We start from the raw sequence: 25,406 nt of genomic DNA, 5'->3' as shown, positions 1-25,406 counted from the left end.
TTCCAAGCATGGGAGTTGGCCAGTGAATGTGTCTGGAGTTAGCAGATGTAATGCCCTGTGTGAGGACTAGCAAAAAGGCTGGTGTCACTCGATCACAGCATACAGAGTGGAGTAGAAGAAGACTGGAAAGATAGGAAGAGGCCAGGTTTGAAGGGCTTTAAAAGCCAAACAGAAGATTTTATATTTTGGAGGAAACAGAGAGCTGCTGGAATTTAATTGAATGGAGGATGGGGTGGTGGTGGTGGTGTGTCAAGGTCAGCCTTGTACTTTAGGAGTGTTAGTAGCTTTAAAATGCACTAAGATTTTTTCAACACTCTATATATGTTCAAGTCCCCTAATATAAGGGCAAGAGTTGATAGAAAAAGGTGAGCCAGGCACTGAACTCACTGAGGAAATTAGGAGAATCCTGGAGAGTGGTAGGCAACAGCCACCAGAATCTTCATTGGGTGATAAATATGTATTGAATGAACTTCAAAGGAGGAGAGCTTACCCAGTAATGGTGGCAGAGAGATGGCCTAAAAATGGCAACGGAGAGCAAGTAGTTCAACTACTCCACCATGATCAGTGAGTTGTAGATATGAGTAAAAGCATAACCAGTGCTGGAAAGAATGACCAGCTAAGTCATGTCATTCAGTGGAAGTGAGGTCTCAGTGAGCACAAGAAGATGCAGGGAGAAAGCAAGAAAACGGCTTATGATGAATTTCTAACGTATCCTAGATAGGGTTTGAAAATCATGTCCCATTTTAAGTCCTAGCTCCACCACTTATTAGCTGTGAGGCTACGAGCAAATGCAGATCTCAACCTTTCTAATCCTGTAATTCATGTGAATGTTCTTCCATAAATTCTCCATTTAGGATCTAGGCAATGCCTAGGTCTTTTAATATTTCATATATATATATGTAGCAGGGGACTGGCACATGCCCATGCCTTTGATGCTATTGCTACATGGAAGAGGCCATGTGGCCCTATGAATAAGGATCTTGGTTCTTTTCCTACTTCAGTTACATTCTCTTTTATTTAAGGTGATTAATCTGGAGGGTCTGACCTTATGAGTTTCAGAAGATGAGCCTCTTAGAGTTTTGGAGTCCAGGAATCAAGTACATGCAGGATTTTTCAGACAACCCAACATAAATACCCCAAGGAGTGAGGAGTGTCCTGACCTTTGGGATCCCACCCAGCAGTAGCTGAGGTGAGGAATTATCTGGCATTAAGGTTGCATTTTGACATGAACCTGGTGGGACCAATGCTATGCAGAAACTGTGCTAAGTTTAAGCCCACTCTCCTCACAGACTAAGACAGTATAGGGGAATGTGTGACACCAAGGGATTGAGGGAAAAGGTTTATGTTTTTATCATTACTGTACATTCTAAGTAAATATCCTTCTGACAAAGCTAATTAATATTAAGTACTTGGGTGCTAGTCACTCTTGGCTAACAGTGGAGGGAACACAACTAGCAGGAGTTTGAGCCAATGGCACTACAGAGGAGACACTGCCAACCTGAATTCCTCAGACTACCTTCAGAACCCTGAGGGGAAGAGTTAGCTGGCCTTGATCTGGAATGGTGGGCTCAGTGGATCTCACTAAACGTGCTAATGCTACACATGTTATATCTGCAATCCCTTGCCCTCACCACAACTGGCCCATTGTATGGTAGTACCATTACACATGTCCTTAATGATATCTTTTTTGCCTCTCCTTGCACACAAGTTGTTGTTAGTAATAATGCTATGGATCATCACACTTCTTTCCATAGTCATTTTGGTTACCAGGAATTTTGATTCTTCTTAAAGAGTGGCATTCCATGATTCTCAACCACAGTGCATCAATGGGAGGACGCTGACACAAAAAATGATGGGCTTCTGTATTGGGGGCAAGCTGGAAAGACTGAAAGCAATTTCCTAAATGTAATCAAGTCTCATTGTTGAGTCAATGCGGTCCTTACCTCACTGTCCAAATGCAGTCCTGACAGACTTGTCCAGTTTTCTTAGCAGTTTTTGTCAAATATCGAGGTCTTCTCTTAGTAACTTGGATCTTTAAGTTTACAGAATACTATACTACTATGTTGATTCTTTATACTATATACTTAATCTGTTCCGTTGACTAAACTATTTTTAACCAGTCTAAATCATTTTAATAATTACCAATTTATAGTATAGCTTGAGATCTAGTACTGATCTTCTTCCTTATCACTTTTTTCATTTATTACCCACGAGTTTCTTGATTTTTTGATCCTCCTTATGAATTTGTTTATTATTTTTTCTAGCTCTGTAAAACAATTCTTTGGTAGTTTGATTGGTATGGCACTGAATAAGTAAATTAATTTAGTTAGTATTGTAATTTTATTATATTGGCTCAACCTATCCATGAGCAACTAATGTTTCCACATAAAAGTTTTAGGAATGATCTTTGGACCTCTTCATTGCTGTAACTGTTTTATACCCATTAAACTTCTAAGAAATTATGATAATCAGAGTCAATATATATTCTTATCTATTTGCCATTTTTCTATGGCTAAGCAAACCGCCAAGAACTAGCCAAATGTCTTTACCTTTATCCATTTCTTATTTTTAAGAAATTCACTTCCCATTTTTATGAGCCAAGTTTGTTTAAATAGGTTGGCTTAAAGTTTTAATTTCAAGCTATGTTTTCCTATCTTTATCCTTTCTCCTAATTTCATGTTAATTTTGACGTTTGACCAGTTGATGATCTGAGTGCTTTCAAATAATTGGTTCTGAAATGACTCACATGTTGGTAACCAGTTGCTTCCTATCTGCTAAAATATGGTCAGTGTCAGTTTTTATGCTTGTTAACCCTCCTAGTAGAAAGTATTTATGAGATATAGGCATGAGGCTCCTGAATAATTTACAAGCTCTGGCATCTTATTTTCCAACATATTTCTCTCTATCCTTCCCTAGGCCCCAACATACCAAAGTTACATAGTAGGTATTTAATAATTGCTTGTTCATTGACATGTTAATTTGGCTAAAAGAATCTTATGAAGTTTTGCGTAGAATTATCTATTTCAACCTTCTGTAATAAATCTTGATATATAAGGTGCATCTATCTTTATGGTGCTCAATTTTGCCTATGCTCATACCAAGTTCTGCAAGGTGAGATGACCACAGTAGCTCAGGAAATGAAAGTTTTTGTAGCCTTTGGATGCAAAATGAAACCAACTCTTCCAATTCCTTTATTTGCTTCTTTGAGGCAAACCTATGAATCGTCTTTCCATTCAGCTGTAATAGAATTTCTGGTTTCATCTATGGTGATAATACCTATAGATGAGGTTAAGCTCTCTCAACAATGTATCAAAGTATTCATTAACAAAGACCTCGCATTTAGAATATGAATAGTTAGATTAACGACCCTTCAAGCTGGATTAGCACCAGAATGTTTCACCTGGGCATTCGTCATGTGGGCAAACAGTAACTGTCCTCAGGAATCTTAGGTAGAGTATGATGTAAGAGGGAACAGCATAAGGATTAGAATCATAAGACCTGAGTTCAAATCTTGACTCTGTTACTTTCTAGCTGTGACCTTGAGAAACTTTGCAGATGAGTTAAAAACTGTGTGATTCTTAGCACACCTTGCCACTGACACTTAAAGAAGAACAGGGATACCATGGAATTTCTTCATACTCAGTGAAGCTGGTCCTCACTCAGGAGGCATATTCTGTTACTAAGACTGTACATAAATTTAGCCTTTTGAGATTAGCTGACCCAGCCAGAACTTTTGCTCTATTGGCCTAAGCTTCACAAATCCTACGTCATCTACATACCACAAGGAGATGTTGGAACAGGACTTCTGGGAAGCTATATGATTTAGCATTAAATTGATATGGGTTGTGGAGAGCAGGATTTTGTGACATTAAAACCATGTAAATTTATAAAAGTAACATTAAAGAGTGTTCTTTATTGTGCCCCCTGCTACATGCTGTGAATTAAGCAGTTGCCTATCTTTCCTACTCTTCATTCTAGTCCTGCTTCTAAGCAATCTTGAGCTACATTTGTCATTTGTTCCCCTTTTATGCCATGTTTCTTGATATGATTTAGTTAGTGCTTTTCAATTAATTCAGTTGGGGGAGGATAAAAAATTACAGAGTATCCACTATGAACTAGCTGAGTTTTATGTTCTGCACAGGACCTATAACATTCTGGGAACCTAATAAACCTCAAATAACGAACAGTGATTTCATTCCTAGGCAGACACTGAGCAGGGACTCAGATGGTACAGAGAACATCAGGAAATAGCCACATTTGTCTTTTCAGCCTGCAGCAAGGTCACTGTACCTATGGGAACATAATGTGGGTTGATCCTGGGGCAGACACACAGATTATTAATGTTTGTGAATGACTTAAAAACTGTGCGATTATTAGCAACCTGTGCCTGTTTTCCACTATTCTCATTGCAGAAGAAGGTCATACAGGAGCCTCTCTATATTTACTTAGGCTGGTCCTCATGCAGAAAGCAGTGTCACCAGGACCACATTGAAAGCCTTTCCATCTTGGTTGAACCTGCCAGAACTTGAGCTCTGCTCACATCCTGCTTCAAGAATCAAGGTTCACCCCCATGCCATGATGAATTATCACATACTTCCAAGCTGGGCCAGAACATGAATGTTTCACCTGGGCATTTGTCATTTGAGTAGACAATAATTGTCTTCAGGAATAGCAGGTAGAACACGATGTAGTGTAAAAGAACAGGAATTAGAATCATAAGAACTGGGTTCAAATCTTGGCTCTGTTATTTTCCAGTTGTGACCCTGGGAAAGTCACAGAACTTTTCTGGGGCTCATGGGTTCATAAATTTAGAAATGGGCTTCAGAGGTTTTTAGAAAAGGGCTTAAGAGATTTCATCAAACCATCTTATTTTACAAATCTTACAGGTAGAAATAAAGAAGCTGGGATTCACAGCCAAATTTTCTGACTCCAAATCCATCACTCTTCACTACTTTAATTGATTTTTAGTTGGGAAACAGTATGATACAATGGAAAATATGCTAGATTTGGAGTCAAAGGACCTAGGTCCAAATTCTGGCTTTTCCATTCATTAGCTGTGAGATCTTGGGGCTGCACTCTCTTTATCTATAAAATGAAGGAGCCCATTAAGGTCCCTTTTGGATCTAAATCTATGATCCTATGTTCTCGTGAAGGTCTGAATCTCATTTTATATATATATATATGTGTGTATATATATATATACATATGCATACACAATACATATGTATGCACTACATATATACACATATATACATATATATATCTCACAAACTCCAGGGATGACAGTAGTTCATATTCATATAGTACAATGCAAAGTGCTTTTGTGTCCATTATTTCATTTGAACCTTATCATTCCCTCTGTGAAGTCAGCAGGTGATTGATTTCTATTTCCATTTATCAGATGAGGAAAGTCAAACACAAAGAAGTGATATATGACTTGCTCAAGGTCACATGGCTCCTAATTAGTAAAACTAAAACAGGACTCCTTATTTCCAGATCTGTGTTCTTTTCACTGTACCAAATTGTCTCTTGAAGGGTGAAACCCAGGATCAAAATTCAAGAGACAGCTTCTCAACCAGCTTCATGGCCACAAGTTACAAGCACTGAGTTGGGCATGACCAGACAATTTTCATGAAATGGGGCCAATGCTATACAGTTAGAAGAATACTAGACAGTACAGTTGCTCTGTCATTCACTAGCTGAAATACTATAGGCAGTTGTTTTTGCCTCTGCCTCAGTTCCTTCATCTGTAAAATGGAGATAATAATCCTTACATTCATTCCCACAGAGCTGGTGAGTGTTAGAAACTGCATAGCAATGGGAAATATTTTTAGTATTACCATAGTGACCTTGGACGATCCACATCTCTTTTCCAAGTTCGGTTTTCCTATCTGTAAAACGAGGGGATTGGGCTGTATGATCTTTAAGGTACCTTCCAGTTCTAAATATCCTATGATCTGTAAAATGGGGATAAGAATACTTGCATGACTTACCTCACAGGATTGTTGAGGCTTTATAAACTGTACAGTGACAGGGAAAGGAAAGCTTGAATAACAACTCTTATTTCTATAGCTTTTCCATTCCCATTCCTCTTCGTTTAGTTTCAAAGCAGTCGGGCCAGAACCCACCGCTTCCTTCCCTTCCCCCGCTGGCACCTAAAGGGCCTCGTCCTGATACGATGTCTTCTTGGCGGGCATGGCTGAGCTCGTCTCCATGGCGACCTCCTCCCCGGGACTCAGGTCCAACCTCCGTTTCCATAGAAACGCAGCCTCCTTGCCGTCCCGCCCCCCAATCCCCGTGATGGACAAGTTCGAGTCTCGTTACCATAGTGACCCCAGGTAGAGGCACCAAGTCCGAGCCTGGTTGCCATGGAGACTACAAGGAAGAGGCTTGAGAGAGGGAGGCGAGGGAGAAGGAAGGAACGCTAACTGCCTTCTCTTAGTGGGGAAGAAGTAGGAGAAAGACAAATCTCCAAGGCCACCCCGCTAAAGAAAAAAAAAAAAGAGGCCTGGGGAAGACAGAGAAAACTGGAAGAGATGAAGGGGGAGGGGGAAAGAGAAAGAATAACAGGAAGTGATGTCATCCGCACGTGCTTCTTAAGTGCGCTTGCGCGTTGGCCCTTGATTTTCCCCGCCCCCCTCCCCGCCGTCCGCGCGCTGCCGAGTCACGAGGGTGGGACGAGCAGGAGCGGAGGCGGGGCTGCGGTCCCTCCGACGCAAGCGCAGTGGGAGAGGACAGTGGCGCTGGGCGCCCCTCACACCGCTTAGGCTCCGGGTCTCCGGGCCCTGGGTCTGGGAGAAGAGCGGAGCCCACTGGACCGGATCGGGCAACCTCCTCTGTCGCTGGGAGGTGAGTGTCTGACTGGGCAGGGACCAGGAGGTCGCTGTCCGGCCCTGTCCCGCCGTGCCCTGGGCCGGCCCCCGGGCCGGGTCGGGCCTGGCCCTCCGGCCGACGGGGCTGTCGTCCTCTCGTCCGCCAGCTGGGGCCGTGTCCCCGCGCTTCCTGGGCGGCCCCTCGGCCGCGCTCGGCCGTTCCGGCTGTCCGGGAGCTGGGGGCATCCCCTCGGCCCTCCTGCCTACCCGGCCCCGGCCCCGGCCCCGGCCCCGGCGCGTCCGCCGTCGGCTCCCTTTCACGCCCGCGCCTCCTCAGCCCCGAGCTCTGCCCCCGTCCCGCCCCTCTCGGCCGCCAGCTTCCCCTTCGCGGCGGCTGCCCTTTGCCTCTTCCCGCCCTTTCTCTTCTCCCTCACTGCCCTCCGACCCGCCCCCAGCCCTTGCCGGACCCCGGCTCCCGGGCGCCTGGAGCGCGGACGGGGCCGCCGCAGCAGGGGCGCCCGGGCCCCGTGTTGTTGTCGGACCCTCTGGGCGGCGGCCTCGGGATGAGGAAAGGGCGCGGGATGTGCCGGCCTCGTCCGGCCCTCTGCCCCGGACCTGTTGCAAATTCCCGACACCGGGAGTGTTGACTTCTTTCCGAGCTGAGCAGTGTGGCATTTTGTCTTTAAGGGCTGCTTGTTTCCACTTTGTGCTTCTGGATGAAGTGGGAGTTTGAGGGATGGCTTTGCAATCTTTATCCTCCACGTCTCCCAGGTTCTGTAAGAGTGTCTCAGTTTGTAATAGGGGAATTCTCCGTTTTTACCGAGGCCCAGGCGCTGGTGGATTCGCTGCCTGTTTGTTGTTAGTCGGAAAGGTTAAAGGAGTAGACTGAGAGTGTCAAAGTATCAATGTCCCTTAAAAGTAGAGGAAATTAGGACTGACGTACTTAAAGATGCTTGGACTCGTCATAGTTTAGGTGGCACTGTTAGTGTAGTGGAAAAAAGGTGGGATTTTGAGTCAGAAAAGCTAGGATTGAATTCTGCTTCAGCTAGACGTAGGACATGCCATTTAACCTCTGCCTCAATTTCCTCATCCGTAAAATGAAAGAGTTGGATTAGATGGTAGATGATTTCCAAGGACCCTTACAGTTACAAATCTTGTGATTTTGGAAAGATGGGGTCGGGGTGGGGAAGATGCTGAATTTACGCAGAACTGAATTAACTTCGGATTCTCATGGAACTGGTCAACTTAAAGAGATGTCTGTGCTTTAAAAAATAGCAACAAAATTGTAAAATTTTGTTTCTGGAGAATTTGATTGCGAATTGTGGGGAGTTTGAAGCAACCCATACCAAAAATTAATCCCAGCTTTGTCCCAGTTAGCTTGTACAGCTCTTAGGCAAGAAAAAATACCATATTGTCTAATAAAGCCTTTTACAACTTTGACATACTTTGATCTGTCATTAGTCAGTAAGCTATGATTAAGTGTCTACTATGTGCCAGGCATTGTGCTAAATGCTGGGGATACAAAGAAAGTCAAGAGACCGTGTCAGCCCTCAAGGAGCTCACAGTCGAATGGAAGACACAGCATGCAGACAACTATGTACAAACAAGCTGTATACAGGATAAATTGGAGATAATCTTAGAGGGAGGGCACTAGAGTTAAGGGGGATTAACCCTATAGGGTAAAGGTTAACTACTTTGATCTAAAAAAAGAAACAGTATGAGGAAGATGCTGGACATTGGAAAATAGTTGAAGTATTCATTTTAAATTCTTGGGACAAATGGAAGCTGTTTTGTTAGAATAGAAATTTAAGTCTGTCAGCTCTTGAAAAGGCTCTTAAAAAGAATGCTTTTTTAAACAATCAGCTTACATGTGTAGAGCCAGTAGTTTAGCACCATGCCTAGTTTGGGTAAGAATCAGAAGTTTTATCACTATTTATGGCTCAGAGTTCAAGAGCTGGGAAGGAAGTGAAGGAAATCTGTGGAAGTTTATTTTGCATAGTGTTAGATTAGAAGCTTTTAAAGAACGGGAGCATAGTCTTTCACTTATTTTTTTTGTGTGTGTCCCCACTGGCTATCATGTTCTACACAGATCACTGCATTGTAATGGAAGGATCATGGATTTGGAGTTAAGAAAAACTGGTAGGTTTTTGGTTTTGTATTTTTATGAACATCTATAATCTACATATAACTTATAGCTGCTGTGGAGCTGAGGTGTGAAAACACAGGGCCCTCAACACTCCTTGGGGCTTGGGACTGAGCTGGATTAAAGTTTAATTGGGAAACATTTAACAAAATAAATAAAAACATAATAGAATGTTAATATATGGTTTTCAAAATCAATATGTGGCCCACAGGTATATTTACGTAATGTTCAGTGGTTCCCATTTCTATTTGAATTTGACACTACTGTTGTGGAGAATACCACAGTAGTAAAAGTCTCTACCCTCAATAAAAGCTTTAAACAAAGATAGTTAATTTATGTATTTGGGCTATTCTGTAGATCTAGAATTTGAAGGACCTGTAAAGTATGGAGTAGGATGAGAGGGGTGTGTCTGTGTTTGTAAACCTGGGTGTGATTCAGGGTCAAAGGAAAGAATATTTACATCTCTGTTGGGAAGTTGGGATGAAATATGGCTGACTTCTCTGAGCATATTTTCCCTGCCTGAAGTGCCGATGTGGATGGACACTTTAAAAGTAAATATAAAGCAATACTGGCCTTTCTTGATCAACTTAGTATCCATGAAACTTGTTTTGCAGTGCCATCCTCTGATTCCTATTCTCAACAATTAAGTGAAAATAATCGTTCTCTGACTCCGCCTCTTTGTATGGTAATGTATCAAATATATTATGACACCTCTAGTCTTTGGAAGTTTCATAATAACATCAAACTGAGAAATGAGCAGATGTGAAATTAGAAAAACCAAGGGGGAAGTTGGTGGGGTAGCAGGAAGAGACATGAGAATGGAGAAGGGAACAGTATGAAGAGATAGGTAAAGAGAATTATTTTTTCAAGAATGACCTGTTTTGTTTCTGTGTGTGTTTTTTAGTTGTATTCCTATTCTTTGGAGGTAGATAGTAGTTTGCCTATTTCTGTTATACAAAATTTCACATTAACTTACAAATATAGCATGTAGATTGAACCCTTATTAAGTGACTCTTTTTTACATTTTTCCTATTTTTACTGCTCTAAAGTGGGACGTTTTGTATGTTGAAATCAAGAAGTGTCTTATATATGATATGGAAGACTAGGTATCAGTCATCTAGGTACTATATGGAATACATCAGTAATCATGGAACTATTTTTCTAACTCTACCTGCTTTAATCTTGGTTTAATGATACCTTATACTCTGAAGCACATTTTTTTTTTAACATTAATGTGTAGGTTAGGAAGTACTTAAGTGGGTACTTCAGGAGGAGAATAGTTTATGTCATAGGGTTATATTAAGTTGGAGATAAGTGTTAGACCAGTCGGAAACAGAACAGCATTTCTTAAAATCCAAGTGTTCTAGCTTGCAGTCCAGTCTCCCCTTGTTCTCACATATATACAATTCATTTCTGATCTAAAGATTAGTGTATTTGTAGGGTACCTAGACCCTTTCAAAAAGAGGAAGCTTTTTTTCTTTTCCTGTTAGCAGGTAAACCAAAAATCAAAGATATTGAGATAATTATTTCTTCAAGCCCAGCTCTTAGGATATTGGCATCAAATAGATTTTAGTTTTTAAAAAATTGCATATTTTAAATGTTTAATTTTTGGTTCCTGCCTGCTATTTCCCAGTATTTTACCATGAAATTGCCTTTCAAAAATACTTTTCTTCATACTAGAATTCCCCCCTGAGAAATGCCATATGGAAATATTATATTATGGAGCCTGTGTCCTTTTTTTAAAATAATTTTTTAATTTTATTTTCAGCATTAACAGATAACAACCATAACGGTGAAGCAACTTCCACAATGAAATCTGAAGCCAAGGATGGAGAAGAAGAGAGTCTGCAGACAGCTTTCAAGAAGCTAAGGGTGGACGCAGCAGGGTAAATATGTGATATGATATTTGGGAATTTTTCATTAATTGTATTTAAATGGCATCTTTTCTTAGACGACTTTCTGTCCTCTATGTAATATCTCAAATCATTAAGAAATTAATGCATATTCTTCTCATGATGCAGTATCTAGCCAAAGTCTGCCAGCAAAATTTTAGCTATCAAAAGGTGAAAATTATTCAGTCTGCCTGTCCTTGCCATCTTGCTCACATTAAATCTGAAAGGTAGCATGCTATTCCTTAAAACATTTCAGAGTTGAGTGTTTTGCTTGTCTTTCACTATGAATTGCTTTATTTTTGCTATGGAATTTTTTTAAAATTGAAAATTATTAGATAAAATCCCAGCAAGTTCTGAGATGAATTTAACCTGAATATCTCAGAGGAATCATAGGATCTTTCACTAAAACTGAATTGGCTCAATAGAAATCTTTAAAGACTTACAGATTTCATGGACCTTGATTGCTGAGCTGATCACTATGGAAACCTATTCAGTAGGGTTCTGTCACTGAGATCAATAATCTTGGACCCTTTGGTCTGAGTAATTAGTGCACCTGCAGACCAGCTGCTCACTGAATCTTAATATCTTGACCTTTTCAGTATGTCATGTATATCCTCATTCTCCATCCAAATAAGGGAGAAAATCCCAAATTTTTATTAGTAATTAGGATTTTCCTTTTGATTTTGAGGCTTCCTTCTTGGAAGTGTAAAACAAGAGCACTTAGCAACAGGTATGTGTTTATATGAAATTTACTGTCAGTGCTGCTTGTGGTTTGGTCATTACCCTAGCCTAGTAAGAGGATTTCATGACAGATGTTTGTTCCAGAAGTATTCATTTTTCACTTCCATGATACCCCAAATAAGGACCCTTCTTAGGTTGATTGTTTTACTACTATTTTGGTATTTTGTTAGCAGCAGAGAGAAATGAGGGGAACAATACTTGTTTTTCCTTGTTGCCAAACCATGGTTTGATTTTAGCAAAGAAAGACATTTTCAAAATTCTGCATTCACAGAAAGTGCTCCTAAATGTATTCTTATGTAGAAAAGTGAAAATCATAATGTGGATAGAAAGATCTCAGTTATGTGAACCTATATAAATATCTATTTCTATGGTTATAAACAATATTGGAAAACCAGGCAATTTATTAACTAATTTAGAGGCTATACTTGGGTCTTATCAAATCTGTAAAGTGGCTGACATCTTTATACTTCTTTTTTGTATGTAAGCTAAGCTGGTGTGAAGGTAGTAAGTTTATTTACATGGCAACAGCTTCCTATTTGGACTGATGAAATCTAAAATCAGAAAGAATTTGAGTCCACACAAGAATATTCATATTTTGAAATCCTTAGATCTTCATGAAACAAAACCTAACAAGTATATGTCATTTTTCCCTTAACTCTTAAAATTAGTAATTCTGCTGTGAATTTTTTTTCCATTGAGCTATCATCATGAAAGGCAATGCAGTGTTCTTATGTGTAGAAAGTCATCTTTTATAGTGCTTTAAAAAACTGAAAATATTAAAGCAGGCTACTTTTGTGATTCCTCCCCATCACTGCCAACAATTCATTTGAAACCTTTAAAAAGTAATAATATAATATGATCAAAAATGTACATTTCAAAAATGTTTGTAGGAAAGGAAGAAAAGAGAGCATGTGAAAGAGAATATTAAATAGTACAAAGGATGAGTCATTACTGTGACTAAGCAGAGTGAGAATACTAGCAATTCATCAGCAATTCCCAGCCTCTTTTGTCATTATTGGTTTAGGAACTGAGGCATTATGGTATTGTGGAAAGAACATGGGTTCAGAAGACCTAATTTAAATTCGAACTCTGCTGGATAATTGTAACAAGTAATTTAAACAAACCTCTTTGAGCTTCAGTTTCCTCATCTTAAAATAAGGTTGTAATACTTGTACTACCCTTTTCACAAGATTGTTATGAGGAAAGTGTTTTGTAAGCTCTAAAGCACTACATAAAGGTGTGAGATAACATAAAGTTATCTGTGGGATTAATTCATTAGCAAGTACCAGGTGGCTCTTATAAACCTAAGAAATATTTAAATTATGCAATACTTTCTAACAGATTGTTTTAGTTTGTAATGGTAATCTATTTTATCTGGGCTGGTATCTTGTTATAAACATTCTTGATTCGAAAAATAAAATTTTTAGACACTCTAATCATTACTTTAATAGGTGTTACCCGAAATGTGAGATTCTGATATAAAACTAATAAGTCAGCATGTTACTGGCAGAATTGAACTATTTGAATGTTGAAATTCTCACTATAAATGAAACTAGAAGATAAAAAGAAATTAGAACTAAATGGAAAGCAGACTTAGAGGGTTTTTTTGGAGAGGCAGATAATGAAGTTGGTTTTAGCTTGTGCCCATAGAAAACAAGAAACATCATTTTATGGCACATTTGATCATCTTGTCTTTCCATGCTTATGATGAGTGTAATAAAAAGACCACTGTGAAGGTAATAGGCCAACATAAGTTGAGGAAATTGAGAAATTCTATGCAGAACTCATTAATATCCTCCAAACTAGTAATTTTAATACAAAGTTATATATGGAAAAGATGGTCAGAAATATGTGGGGAAATATGGTTCATTTTTAAGAAATGAGGCAGGATACTCCTCAGAAACCTTATACCTACATATTATTTATATTTAAATATACATATGTCTTTTAAAGAAAAAGTTGGAGGAATGCACAAGATCCCAAGAAATAAAATTGACCGTATTTTAAGATAGGAAATAATCAGATACCACCCGGGAAGTCATTTCAGAATCAGATGTCTCTCTGCAGTCAGAATGTCAGTTTATTAGAACAAAGATTAAAATCAATACCAAATTTGAATAAGGGATAAAGATGAGATGCAGTTATGTGACCTAGTCACATGATTTATTGACATTAAAGAATGGGAGCTAGAACTAGGAAAAGTGATTGACAGTAGTTTATCACCATTTCTTATGGAAGTTTTCAAAAGTATGCAGAAATCTCCTCAGTCAGCAAACACTTTATCTCCTTACCAAGCAGGGATAGATGACAGTCAGAGGAAACAGTAGTTTAGAATATAAATTCGTTTACAAAACCATATGAAAGAGGTCAATAGGAATTTGAACAGTGTCATCTCATTAAATGGCATGAAGTGGTAGAGAGAAAAAAATTTCAGAGAGCTTAGCCTGAAACCCAGTCAAGGAAGATCATCCCAGGGCATTTAAAAATGAAATTTGAAGGAAGACAGCAGGTGAAAAATGGAGCAGATCTGTCAGCATTTCTATCATAAGCGATTTTCTTCATCTGTGATAGTGGAACCCCACCAAATTTGGACTCATCATCTCAGCCTCCAATTTGCTAAATGAGAATGTGGAAATGGCATTAAGGAAGACCTTGTGTGTTGGAGCAGACACAGTGTAAATTGAGGAAATCTGCCTTGGATTCAGTGTAATTTTGAGGGTAAGGAGGGATTGAGTCCCAAGATAGCTGAACAGAAGGGAAGATACATGATTAGGGGAGAAAACCATAGGTGCCATTATGACCAAAAAAAGTAGTTGAGAGTATGATGGTTGCCAACCCATATGCTTAGTTTATCAGCTCTATAAAATCTTTGAGAATAATCTACGCATGTATTGAAGGTGTCCTTGATGAAAATAGGAGATCATAACAGACTGGCTTTAACAAATGATATTTTACACCTTCTTATAGTCACATAGTTGACTGAAAAACTTTGGCAAATATAAGATCCCATTGTGTCTTATTGTTTATTTCTAAAAACCATTTGCTGTGTAGAGCAGAACACTTCCTTAAAGACTTTTCTCCAACAAAGTGTCTCCCATGCATAGATTAGACTCATACAAGATACCTTGATAACAGCAAAGATAATTCTGGTCAGTTCTTCATTGATAATCAATATAAAACACATAGAACATAGGAATAAATAGAAAATCATGGAGGATATACATCATAAGTGGAAGAGGGAGTCTATAGATGGTGTTTTTCAGATGACCCCTATTTGTGGATATTGTTGTGCTGATTTTAGCGAGTCTTAAGAATATCACAGATACCTCTAAATGAATTCTAAAACCACTGAAGGGCTTGGCCTAACAACACACATAGGAAAAACCAGGTGCGCAAAGATTGCTGTTATATAGACCATAAGTGTCAGACTTGTTGCCCAAATTCCTTAGGAAGTCCTGAAGAAGATTGAAATGTGATTGGGAAATGTTTAACAAAATAAATAAAAATACAATACAATATAGTGTTAATTTGTGGTTTTCTGAGTTAACATGCAACTCCCAAGAATCTGTTTCTTTCTTAGTTTGATACCACTGGTCTAGACTATATGTAATGAGATGGATTGAGTTTGTCCATCAGTACCTAAGTCTTGGATAGACATTGCAGATGGATGATGAGCTAAGCTCAGAAGTGAGTAGGGGAAAGAGTGGATTAAGTTGCATTTGAGTACTTGTACAGTGCTTTCAGCAATCTCAAGCTTCTCCTGAAAACAAAAATCCATCTTTTCAACGCTAGGTCTTCTGGTGCTGTCTTAGTTCATATCATGCTATATCACATTATCCAAAGACATCAAAATTTCAGGTGACACTAAAGACAATGGAGGGACTTACACTATACATAAATAATTTGTAACATAGTACCAAGGATGACTTATGGGCAAGATAGAGCATAAAAAATACCTTATAGATATATGTTTGGAAAAAAAGCCTGACTAGTCATTTATTGAGAATGAAGGATAGCATATGAACAACTTAAGTTGCACTGAACTCCCATGATAAAGACCTAGAGTAAGACCTTCAGTCTGTTGACTAGACCTCCGATGGAAGATAGACAGCCATGGATTAGAAGCTATGGACCTGTTGCAGTATACCTGTTGAAGAGAGATCATAGACAAGATCGTAGATCCACTAAAATGTAATCTCTCTTTTTGGAGACATTGATCACCATTGCATTGTTCTAAAATATATCTTTTTATCTTTTTTAAATGGATATGATTTAGCCCTGAATTCTATGGTGAGATTAAAATGTGCACATTTTTGAGATTCTGTTATTAGAAAAAAATATAGTTTTTGTTTTTTAATGAAAGTTGGAGATTTGGAACTAGTCCATAATCCAGGTTGTATTAAGTCTTTCAGAAGCTTGATTCTGAAGATCAGATAATTATATTGAAAATCTGGCTTACCAACGAAAGATACTCATTTTCATTTACATTCTCCCCCACGTGAAGAATGATCTGCCCCAGATAAACAATCTAAAAGCCTATTAATAGTCCAGTGCTGGTTATACTTAGGACTTAATACTTTGATTTATGGCTTTAAAAACTGAGGACCTTTGGGAGCCTTCCTTTTGTAGGGGATTGGGGAAGAATTTCTGTAAAAAGGTTTTTTGGTAAGTATAAACTAAAACCATTAAAAAGTTATTTGATAAGGTAAAGGTTTGGGGGGAGGGTGAGCAGGGCAGAGCTGACTACTTGTCAGAGGAATTAGATTGTCATTTTAACCAACTAAAGAAGTCTCATAAAATTATGTAGCACAAATTACTCTGTTGAGGAATCTAGTCATATTCCTGTTAGCTGAAAACTTAACTGTGACAAGCAGTAGAGAAAAAAGTTTCCTAAGGTTCCACGTAAGGGACTATGCTAGTATCTGTATGTTTCTTAGCTGTCTAGAGATTTTTAATGGTAGACCATTTTAAATTGCACAAGGAAAGAGATCAGACTCTTTCAGAAATATTTGAAAACTCCTTTAGAGATGTCTCTATGTAGTGACCACAGTCTTTATGCTCATCTTCTAGATCCATGGCTTCCCTTTGTGTTGGAGAGGGAGCAAGTGCCCGAGCGTCAGTTAGGACAGCTACAGAGGAGACCAAACCTAAAACCATGTGTGCATCTAAAGACAGTTGGCACAGGTAAGAATATTGTTTTACAGATTCCTTTTAGTCAAAGCTAAGTTCATTAAACTAAGAGATAATAGTGTATTTTTCCCAGGATTGAGACTTTTCCCATAAAAATGAAAAGGTAGTTAAAAATCTGTTTAAAGCAATAATAGTTGCGGTCATACTTAAGAGATAATATGTGCCTCTATATTGAATCTAGATTTTGTACACTTAATTGTGTTCTAGTGAAATCACATTATGTTGTTTACCTACTAGTTAAGTATGGTAAAAAAAAATAGTCTAGAAAGTTAATTAGCTCCTGGTTTTTGTATTTCACCTAAATATCATCTTCTGTGCTTTCTCTGTTCAGTTCTACAAGAAAGGCTTCACGAGGAGTAGTGAGAACCCAGCGTCGTCGGCGTTCCAAGTCTCCAGTCCTTCATCCTCCAAAGTTTATACACTGCAGTACAAAGGCTGCATCTTCCACCAGTCAGCTCAGACACAAAAGCCAAACTGACTGTCCTGACAGCAATAGCCACCTAGGGATTCTACCCACTAACGAGTTCAGTGCAAGGGAATGCTCTATTTCTTCTCTTAGTGAGGCTAATCACACACGAGCTGTGAAAGAGCCCTTGGGGGCAACGGTTCCTGATGGTGCATCAGAAGGCAAAACAGAAGAAGATTCCCCTGATGCTGCCCTGGCCTCCCAAGCGAGTCTCAAGGCCCGTGATCTCTCTGACTTTCAATCAGTATCCCAGCTAAACCTGGGCAAGCCATGTGCATGTGTAGGCAAGGAGTGCCAGTGTAAGAGGTGGCAAGACATGGAAGTCTACTCCTTCTCCGGCTTGCAGAATGTCCCTCCCTTGGCACCAGAACGAAGATCCACCCTCGAGGACTACTCGCAGTCTTTCCATACCAGAACTCCATCTGGCTCACCTCGCTCGTGTTCTGAGCAAGCTAGGGCCTATGTGGATGATGTAACTATTGAAGATCTTTCCGGCTACATGGAATATTACTTGTATATTCCCAAGAAAATGTCCCATATGGCAGAAATGATGTACACCTGATAGCAATAAGCAAAATCGTATGCTTTAAAACCAATGAAGGGTTGGAAAAGTGACTTAGTTACTGGCAGACTGCTCAGCCACTCTGTGTGAGAAGATACCTTCCTCTGCTCACTGTGCTTGCAATAAAAACATTTCTTTGCATCTCAGTTAATTTTCATTCTTTAGACTAGTTTCCCCTCCTCTCTCCATCCCCCTTGTCCCAAAAGAAACCCTGGACAAACAAAAAAAAAAACCCTTTCATTTTGAAACATCCCAAGATGGATCATAGGATTTAGAATTGAAAGGCACCTTAAAACACCAAATAATCTAACCCTACCATTTCCCCAGTCCCAGTTTTACAGAGGAAGAAACTGAGGTCCATAAAGGCTAACTGACTTTCAGTTAAATTCAGCAAGCATTTAAGTGCCTACTCTGTGCAAGAAACCATGCTAATGTGGGTACAAGACAAAAATGAAAATTGGTCTCTGCCCTCAAGGAGCTTCCTTGTGCTAAGGAATACAGACATGTAAACAGTTAAGTAAAGCACACAATATGTTTAATTTGAGGAGGGAGAGAGCACCAAGGTAAGAGGATGCAAAAAAAGCTTCTTTAAGATGGTACCTGGACTTTAAAGGAAACTGGATTCTAAGGCTTGTCCAAGGTTACTCAGCTAGTGAGTGACAGCTGGGATTTGAATCCAGGTCTTTTGACTCCAAGTCAATGAAGAGACCAATCTTACAAAACTGTTGGTGGGTAAATATTTAATAGCAATGCCTTCTTTAAAAGGCATTCTTTTTTTAGGCCTGTTAGGCAACAGATAATTTGGGAAAATCTGAATGCGTTTTGTAAATGATTTGAATGATTTTTATGACCCAAAGAATTCTCCAAAGAATGAAAAGCCTTAAAATGGATTTACTGTCCCTGATTTAATTCAGTACAAGTTTTTATGATTTCAGAGTTTATCTGTTGGTGTCAGGCCATAGATCTGTGGTTCACTAAATATAACACAAAATTATTTAGTCAGCATCCACTGAAACCTCCCACCAGTGATCTGTTCTGTATTTGGTGATGAAATGAAATTGCAGGCCTCAGAAATGAATGATTTTGTTAGCAGTAATGGTGTGTGTGAGGCCCCGAGTTTATTTGGATGAACCCACCTACTGTTTGTTTAAATTAACTCTGCTGAGTCCCTGATTTAGTATGAATACAGTGATATCAAGCATCTCAGTGCATCGTCCCACCAGGCCACTGCAGCTGGAACACAGGAACAAGATGACCTGCTTGTTTACTGCAGTACTTAAAGCTGGAATGGAGATGATGTTTTAGAAGTAACCAGGGGCTGTTAGATTCTGCATGGTTATGGCCCTGCAACTTCTGGGTGTTACTGCTTTGGGCAACCTCACAAGCAGCTCAAGCTCATTGGCTTCAGTGTTGCTACTAGAGAAAGGCAAAGCAGACAAAAGTAGGAGTGATCTGTCTTAAGATGGGCCACTACATCTTTCAGTTGCTTTTTAAAATTACAAAAATGGAAGTCATTTTTTTTGTAATGTTCAATTGTAAATGTTGGAACAGTTTACAGGGAATGAAGAGTACTCAGTTGTCCTGTTAGAGACATGAAGAGATGAAAGGATTGAAAATTGGAACAAGTAGTAGTTCCCATTAATATTTTTCTGGTGAAGAAATCTAGTTTTTGATAGGGATTTAGTTCAAATTTGTGGAGAAATAGGATACATATCAAAATTCATGCATCTCAATGGACATACAGGTATCTTTGACTATGAAGACTGCCTCTACGGTCCAGAGGAGGTTAATTTGACCTTAGTAAAAGTCCCTTCCAGTTCTAAATCCTATGATCTGTTTTCCTTTAATGACCCCTTGAGAGAATCAGTTCTAGGAGGACTGTTTCTTTACCAAGATTCTAGAATCAGTACTGTTTCTAGCAGGCAAATCTTACGAAATTGGAATTCTGATTACCCTGCTTTAAAACATCTGGGATTTCTGTGTATGGCCCTCCTCTGGGTCTTGCTCTTTGTGTGCCACATATTACATGCAATCTTCCTTCTCCTGCTGCGTATTCTACATGAAATAATTAGGCTGTAAGAATTGAAAGGAAACAGGAAAGGGTGAGGGAGGATATATGGCTTTTTCCAAATAGAGGGTTATTGAGCCATGAATGGAATATTTGACATTAAAGAAGAGGAAAGCAGATAAGGGGTAAATTGGGCTATTGCTTTGGAAATAGGCAAATTCATTACAGTTTAAATGCTACCATTTCCCTTTTGCTTGTAGCAGATCACTAAAATTCCAAATTAAATTTCCAAAGTGGTTCAACTCAGTTTCATAAATATTTCCTCAGGGCAGGAAGAAAAAAAAGCTTGTTCTGCTTTGTAATACATCTGGCCATGTGAGGTCGCCCTTTCTTCTTAAGAAATCCAGCAATAACATTACTGTGGAGGTGCCCCAGGAGAACATTAGCCCCAAAGTGGTTGATTGCTCATCCATTTAACTGTATTTTCATATGTTCAAAATGGAAACAGGTGGCTAGGAACTATGCCAAATTTGTAAAATCATTTACTTAGGGTCTTTAAGAAATTGGAGTGAGCTTTTACCAGTTAGAACAGTTTTGTTAAAGGGAAGAAATACTATTTTGGACTAACACTTTAGAGGGGGTAGGCAGGAGAAGGGAATAATATCAAAGTATTTAGCATTTAAAGGAGTTCCTTTTCACTTGCTCACTATTTTGTTTGGCATGATGACTTCTTAAAGTGTGAAAACTGCCTCCTGAATAAACATATTTGAAACGGCTTTTTGGTGAAGCTGTTTGTTTTTTAACCTTTCCAGAGAGTTCTACCTTTGATGAAAAGTGCCTATATTTGTGTAAATAGAATTTTCCTTCTTTTTTTTTTTTTAAATCAGTGGACAGCTTGCCCTAAATTTAAGAAGATCGTTATCAGGTCACAGAGATGACAGCTTGCTCTTGGGGGTAGGGGATGGGACACTTCCTCCAGGAAGAGCTCCCCTCTCTTCCCAACTCCCAAGTTGTTCTTCCTTTGTCAGCACTCAGCCAAAGAACGTGTGAATTCCTAAACCACTTAGGAGCTGTCACTGCAGGTCTCTGCTGGTGCATCCTTGAGGGATTCTTGGTAATCGAACAGTCCAGGCAAGCTGACAACCTAATCAGATGACAAGTTGAGCTGTGTAAGACGTGGTGTTTTTCAGTGTCGACTTGCTGCCTCTCAGTCTTAGATCTAGCAGTTGATAGTGAGGGAGCATGATAGATGCAGAATCATAGGATCATGGATTTGAAACTGAAAGGACCTTAAATTTTATTTAATCCAACTCCTGTCCCCACCTTTTTTTTTTTTTAAATAGATGAAGAAATTGGAGCCCAGAGAGATTAGGTTACTTGCCCAGACTCAAATCCATGTTCATTCCACAATATATTCCTACAGAAGTGTTTTGGATGCAAATTACCAGTTCTTCAAACTAAACTACTGCTCTGTGGGGAGCATATATCTCAGAAGCCATTTTCCAACTAGGGAAGGAAAAAAGGTGTGTGTTGGTTGTTGAAACATAGGAGGAGACTCTGCAATGGCTTATGTGATGTGGACTAACACTGAAAGGTAAGTTTGAGTCAGATAACAGGCAGCAGAATGTAAGTGGAAAGAGCCCTGGATTTGGAGTTAAGAACAGGGTTCCAGTTCTCCTTAGTCATGTGATCTTGGGACATGTCATTTAGCCTCTCTGGGCCTCAGTTTTCTTACCTGTAAAATGAGAATTCACTTAGATATCCAAGGGTCCTTTCAGCATACAAACATTGCCTGTGAATGAGTTGCCATAGGTATCCCAGTGAAATAGAAGAACTTTAGGATGCCTAGAAAAATGCTTGGAGCAGCTCTTTTAGACCAATTTTTTAAAAAATTATTTCTTCTTTATGCTATTATCATTATATATATATATATATATATAATATGTCTGTATATACACACACACACATGTACAAACACACATCATTATACATCAGAGAAATATGACCAAAAATGAAGAAAGGCCAGACACTAATATAGTGTTGGTAGAGTTGTGAATTGAACCAATCATTCTGGAAAGCAGTTTGGAATTTTGCTAAGAAAGTGATTCAAATATCCATACACTTTAACCTAAAGATCCCACTATTAGGCATATATTCCCAAAGAGATAAAATATAGAATGGTTCCACATACATAAAAATGTTGATAGCATCATTTTTTGCAGTAGCAAAAAAGCGTGACAGGCATTCATTAATTAAAGAAATTAGGGTACATAAATGTAAGAGAATATTACTATGCTATGAGAAACAAATCAGAAGAATACATTGACATATGAACTGTTGCAACGTGAAGTAAGCAGAACCAGGGAAACAATACATACAATGATGACACTAATGCAAAGGGGGAAAATAAAACCCCAAACCTGTCTCATAGTGATCAAGCTTGCTCCCAAAGAGATGGGAAAATTCTTCCGCTCTGTGCAGGGGTAGGTACCCATATCGTAGGTATGAAAAATTGCATGTATCAGTAGCTTTTGTTATATGTTGGTTAATTTGGCTAAATGACTTAAAAATTCTTAAAGGGGATGGCTTTCTGCTGGTAAGGACAAGAGGAATATATTTTAAAATGAAAATGATATATAAATAAAAGATAATTTTTAAAAAATGGGCCAGTAGTGTAATGAAATCAAGAAATGATGGATCAATAGTTATCTACTTCTATCTGAGAAGGCCATCAGCATATTGGGTGAACTCCTTGTGGTAGACTTATGGGGGGATATGAACAAGAGTCTCAAAGGGTGGGCAGACATAGATGCTTTGTTGTTAGAGCAAATACCCACATTGTTAAGACATCCATTGGAGTATTAGAGTATGATGGCCACATGTATTTAACCTCTTCACTTAACCCTCACATATGTGTCAAGGACTGTTGATTTTATTGGTTTGGAAACTCCCTCTACCAACAAACTATGACTTAGAATCTTAGAGAGGGGCAGCTAGGTGGCCTTGGAGTCAGGAGGCCCTGAGTTCAAATGTGGCCTCAGACACTTGACACTTAGTAGTTGTGTGACCCTGGGCGAGTCACTTAACCCCATTGCCTAGCCAAAAAAGAAAAAAAAAAGAATCTTAGAGAGTTTCCTGGGACTCAAACTGTAACTTGCTTGTGGTCATTTTATAACTGGTATCACAGGGAGGATCTGAACTCGGGTCCTCCTAACTCCAAGTCCAGGATTCTCATTCACTGGACCACACTGCCCCTCAACCCTTAAAAATGCACAAGATACAGGAGAAAGGGAATTCTTTATTTCTCACCCAGCAAAAGAGGTGTTTAGTTTTGGCAGGTAGTTTTTGGCATGGAGCCTTTTGACTTTCTCTCGTCTGGTCAGCTTGACTAAATTGAGAATTACAACTTTGCCTTAGTTTTTCTGCCAATAAATAGTCAATTAGCCAGTAGTAGCACAAAGAGCGTTAATGGTGAATTAGCAGAATGCTGTTCAAACACTGAGCTGGTCAAGATTAAATGTAGTGCTATAGTTAGAATGTAGTTTCATATGCTTTTTTAATACAGTATTTCTGAAAACTAATGTGCTTCCCCACCCCCTCAGGAACACAGTTGTAACAAGGTAAAATTTTTGTCTCATTTGTGGAGAGCAGCAATATAAATAGTAACCATAGTTGTATTCCTTGCACTTGCAATTTTTAATTGGAACGGAGAATGGCGTTTCAAAAACTCTTAGTATGTCATTCCTATTTTAGTCTCCTCTGCCTGTGTAGGAGAAGGTGGTTGGAGGAAAACTGGCAAAAAGAGATGGTGTGGCCATATCAGAAGAAAAGAACCTGAACAAACAGCCTCCCTTTTTTCTGTCTGCTGGCTTGAGGAGCTGAAGTTTAGCTGAAGAAGGCTCATGATTCGTGAAGATAACATTGCCCTTTTTGCCTTTGTTTTTCCCCCTTGTATATGGACCAGAAACACGAGTAGGCACAAAGTAACTTTGGGCCTGGCTCTGGAAGCAGGCTTGGGATTTGTGTTGGTGGCAACAGAAGGGTCAGCTTCCTGCTTCAGTTTAAAACCAGGTGCCCTTGAGAGAACAAAGTCAGAGTCTTTCCCTGGGTGATTCTAAGTGAAATAGGAAATTGGTCATCAGATTACTCAATAATCCTTGTTTTTCTGATAGTTTGTGTGATATGATGACCCTAGTGTAAGACCCAAACAGTTGCTGGGGAACTCATAATCTTTTATTAATCTCATCATGCTTTATGACATCCCAGCTACAAGGTAGAACAGCAAGTGAATTTGCCTCCTTCAAGGATTCAAATAAAAAGAAAATTCTTTCAAGGTTTGACAGGTCACAGGCTGAGCTATCCCTATAACAGAGGGATGTGGAACTGAATATAGCTGTTGGGTAACTAGCGCAGTAGTTTCCTCCTTTGCATCTTTCTTGGCAATGTTCCCATACCCTGATTCCTGAATGCTTCCTTATTCCCACGCCTCCACTTTCCCAAGAAGTACCTCTGCAGCCCTTCTAGCCCCAGGGGTCTGCTGAGATAGTCCAGATCTTGGCACTGCACATCAGAAAGAAGATTCATTGGTCTGAATCCACTCAGGCCATTTGCCCAACAGCTTTCTGAAAGGAGGTTTGGGACAGGAGAGATGGAGAGGGGAGGTTCTCTGGCAGTACATTCACTAGAAATGCCAGGGAGGGGGTCCAGGTGGAAAGGGCGTGTATGTCCTATGGTATATAAGGACTTCAGTGATGGTAGAACATAGTGGAGACTGAAGCAAAGGTATATAGGGCTCCTTTTCCATTTCAGAAATATATATATATATATGCACACACATATGTGTATATATATATGTGTGTGTGTGTGTATGCTGTGAGCGTGTATGCTACTGCTTCCAGAGCAGGGAAGGAGTGCCATATGTTTAGGGCTCTGTTGTCCACTGTTCCCCAGTGTTCCTGAAGTGTCTGTTGGGTTTGAGGAGAGTAGAGGGTGAAGGGGAGGCAAGTGGGGAGTGGATCAGGTGTCTCATACCTCATCTAGACTGTGCCTTTAACCCAGCCTCTTCCTAGTGCATTCTTCCAGAAGCAAACAGAATTAGAAAAAACATTCCTCATGCCTTTTAGGGGAAGATTTGTACTTTATACCAGTGGGTTCCTGTAACAGATTGGTCAGGGTTTGGCATGGAGGTCCTGTTTTAGGGAGTGAGTAGACTGCAGAGGTGATGGGAGCAGGGTCTGAGTGTTTCCCCCAGGGCTCTCATCACTTTAAAGTTTTCCTTGATTTAAGTATTTTGCTTTTTTCTTCCCTCCCTTTTTCTGAAACTTCTTTATACTCCCCACCTCCCCAACCCCAGACTCAGAGGTATGCTAGATATATGCCAGTGGGAAGACAAGGCAAAAACTGCCAAGACAGATACCCATCCCCACCCTCTCCTCCCCTTGCAGCCACTCCCTGGTCTGAAGCTCTGGCTCCTGATTTCAAACACATGCCTTCCCATTCCCTCCCCTCCTTTCCTTCCCTACCCCCCTTAGCCTCCCCGCCCCCCCCCCCCCCCCCACCCCCCCCCCCCCAGCTAACTTAAGGGGAAGGAGG

At 39.6% G+C, this 25,406-nt stretch overlaps 1 protein-coding gene across 3 annotated transcripts; it reads left to right on the top strand.

Moving 5' to 3' along the window:
• Positions 1-6,720: 6,720 nt before the first annotated feature.
• OSER1 (oxidative stress responsive serine rich 1) lies at positions 6,721-20,590 on the top strand. Of its 3 annotated transcripts, XM_027851529.1 has the most exons (6): positions 6,721-6,849; positions 8,902-8,951; positions 9,570-9,640; positions 10,724-10,841; positions 16,659-16,772; positions 17,110-20,590. In XM_027851529.1, exons 4-6 carry the CDS (start codon positions 10,765-10,767, stop codon positions 17,804-17,806), a joined length of 888 nt encoding a protein of 295 aa, XP_027707330.1. In that variant the 5' UTR covers positions 6,721-6,849; positions 8,902-8,951; positions 9,570-9,640; positions 10,724-10,764; the 3' UTR covers positions 17,807-20,590. The 3 variants fall into 3 exon arrangements, with proteins under 3 accessions (XP_027707330.1, XP_027707348.1, XP_027707340.1); XM_027851547.1 differs by lacking the exon at positions 8,902-8,951; XM_027851539.1 differs by lacking the exons at positions 8,902-8,951; positions 9,570-9,640.
• Positions 20,591-25,406: the final 4,816 nt, after the last annotated feature.

This window comes from Vombatus ursinus, unplaced genomic scaffold, assembly GCF_900497805.2.
Source record: "Vombatus ursinus unplaced genomic scaffold, bare-nosed wombat genome assembly UNPS02000580.1, whole genome shotgun sequence".
In the NCBI taxonomy this organism is placed as follows: Eukaryota; Metazoa; Chordata; class Mammalia; order Diprotodontia; family Vombatidae; genus Vombatus; species Vombatus ursinus.
Note: the sequence above shows the minus strand (reverse complement) of the source record. Positions and strands in the feature narration are given on the sequence as shown.

Excerpts from the sequence above, each read along its gene's own strand:
- OSER1 (XM_027851539.1), top strand. The coding sequence starts at position 10,765 with ATGAAATCTGAAGCCAAGGATGGAGAAGAAGAGAGTCTGCAGACAGCT. Across the intron at positions 10,842-16,658 it reads CTAAGGGTGGACGCAGCAGG|ATCCATGGCTTCCCTTTGTG; the intron begins GTAAATATGTGA and ends CTCATCTTCTAG. Across the intron at positions 16,773-17,109 it reads TCTAAAGACAGTTGGCACAG|TTCTACAAGAAAGGCTTCAC; the intron begins GTAAGAATATTG and ends TTCTCTGTTCAG.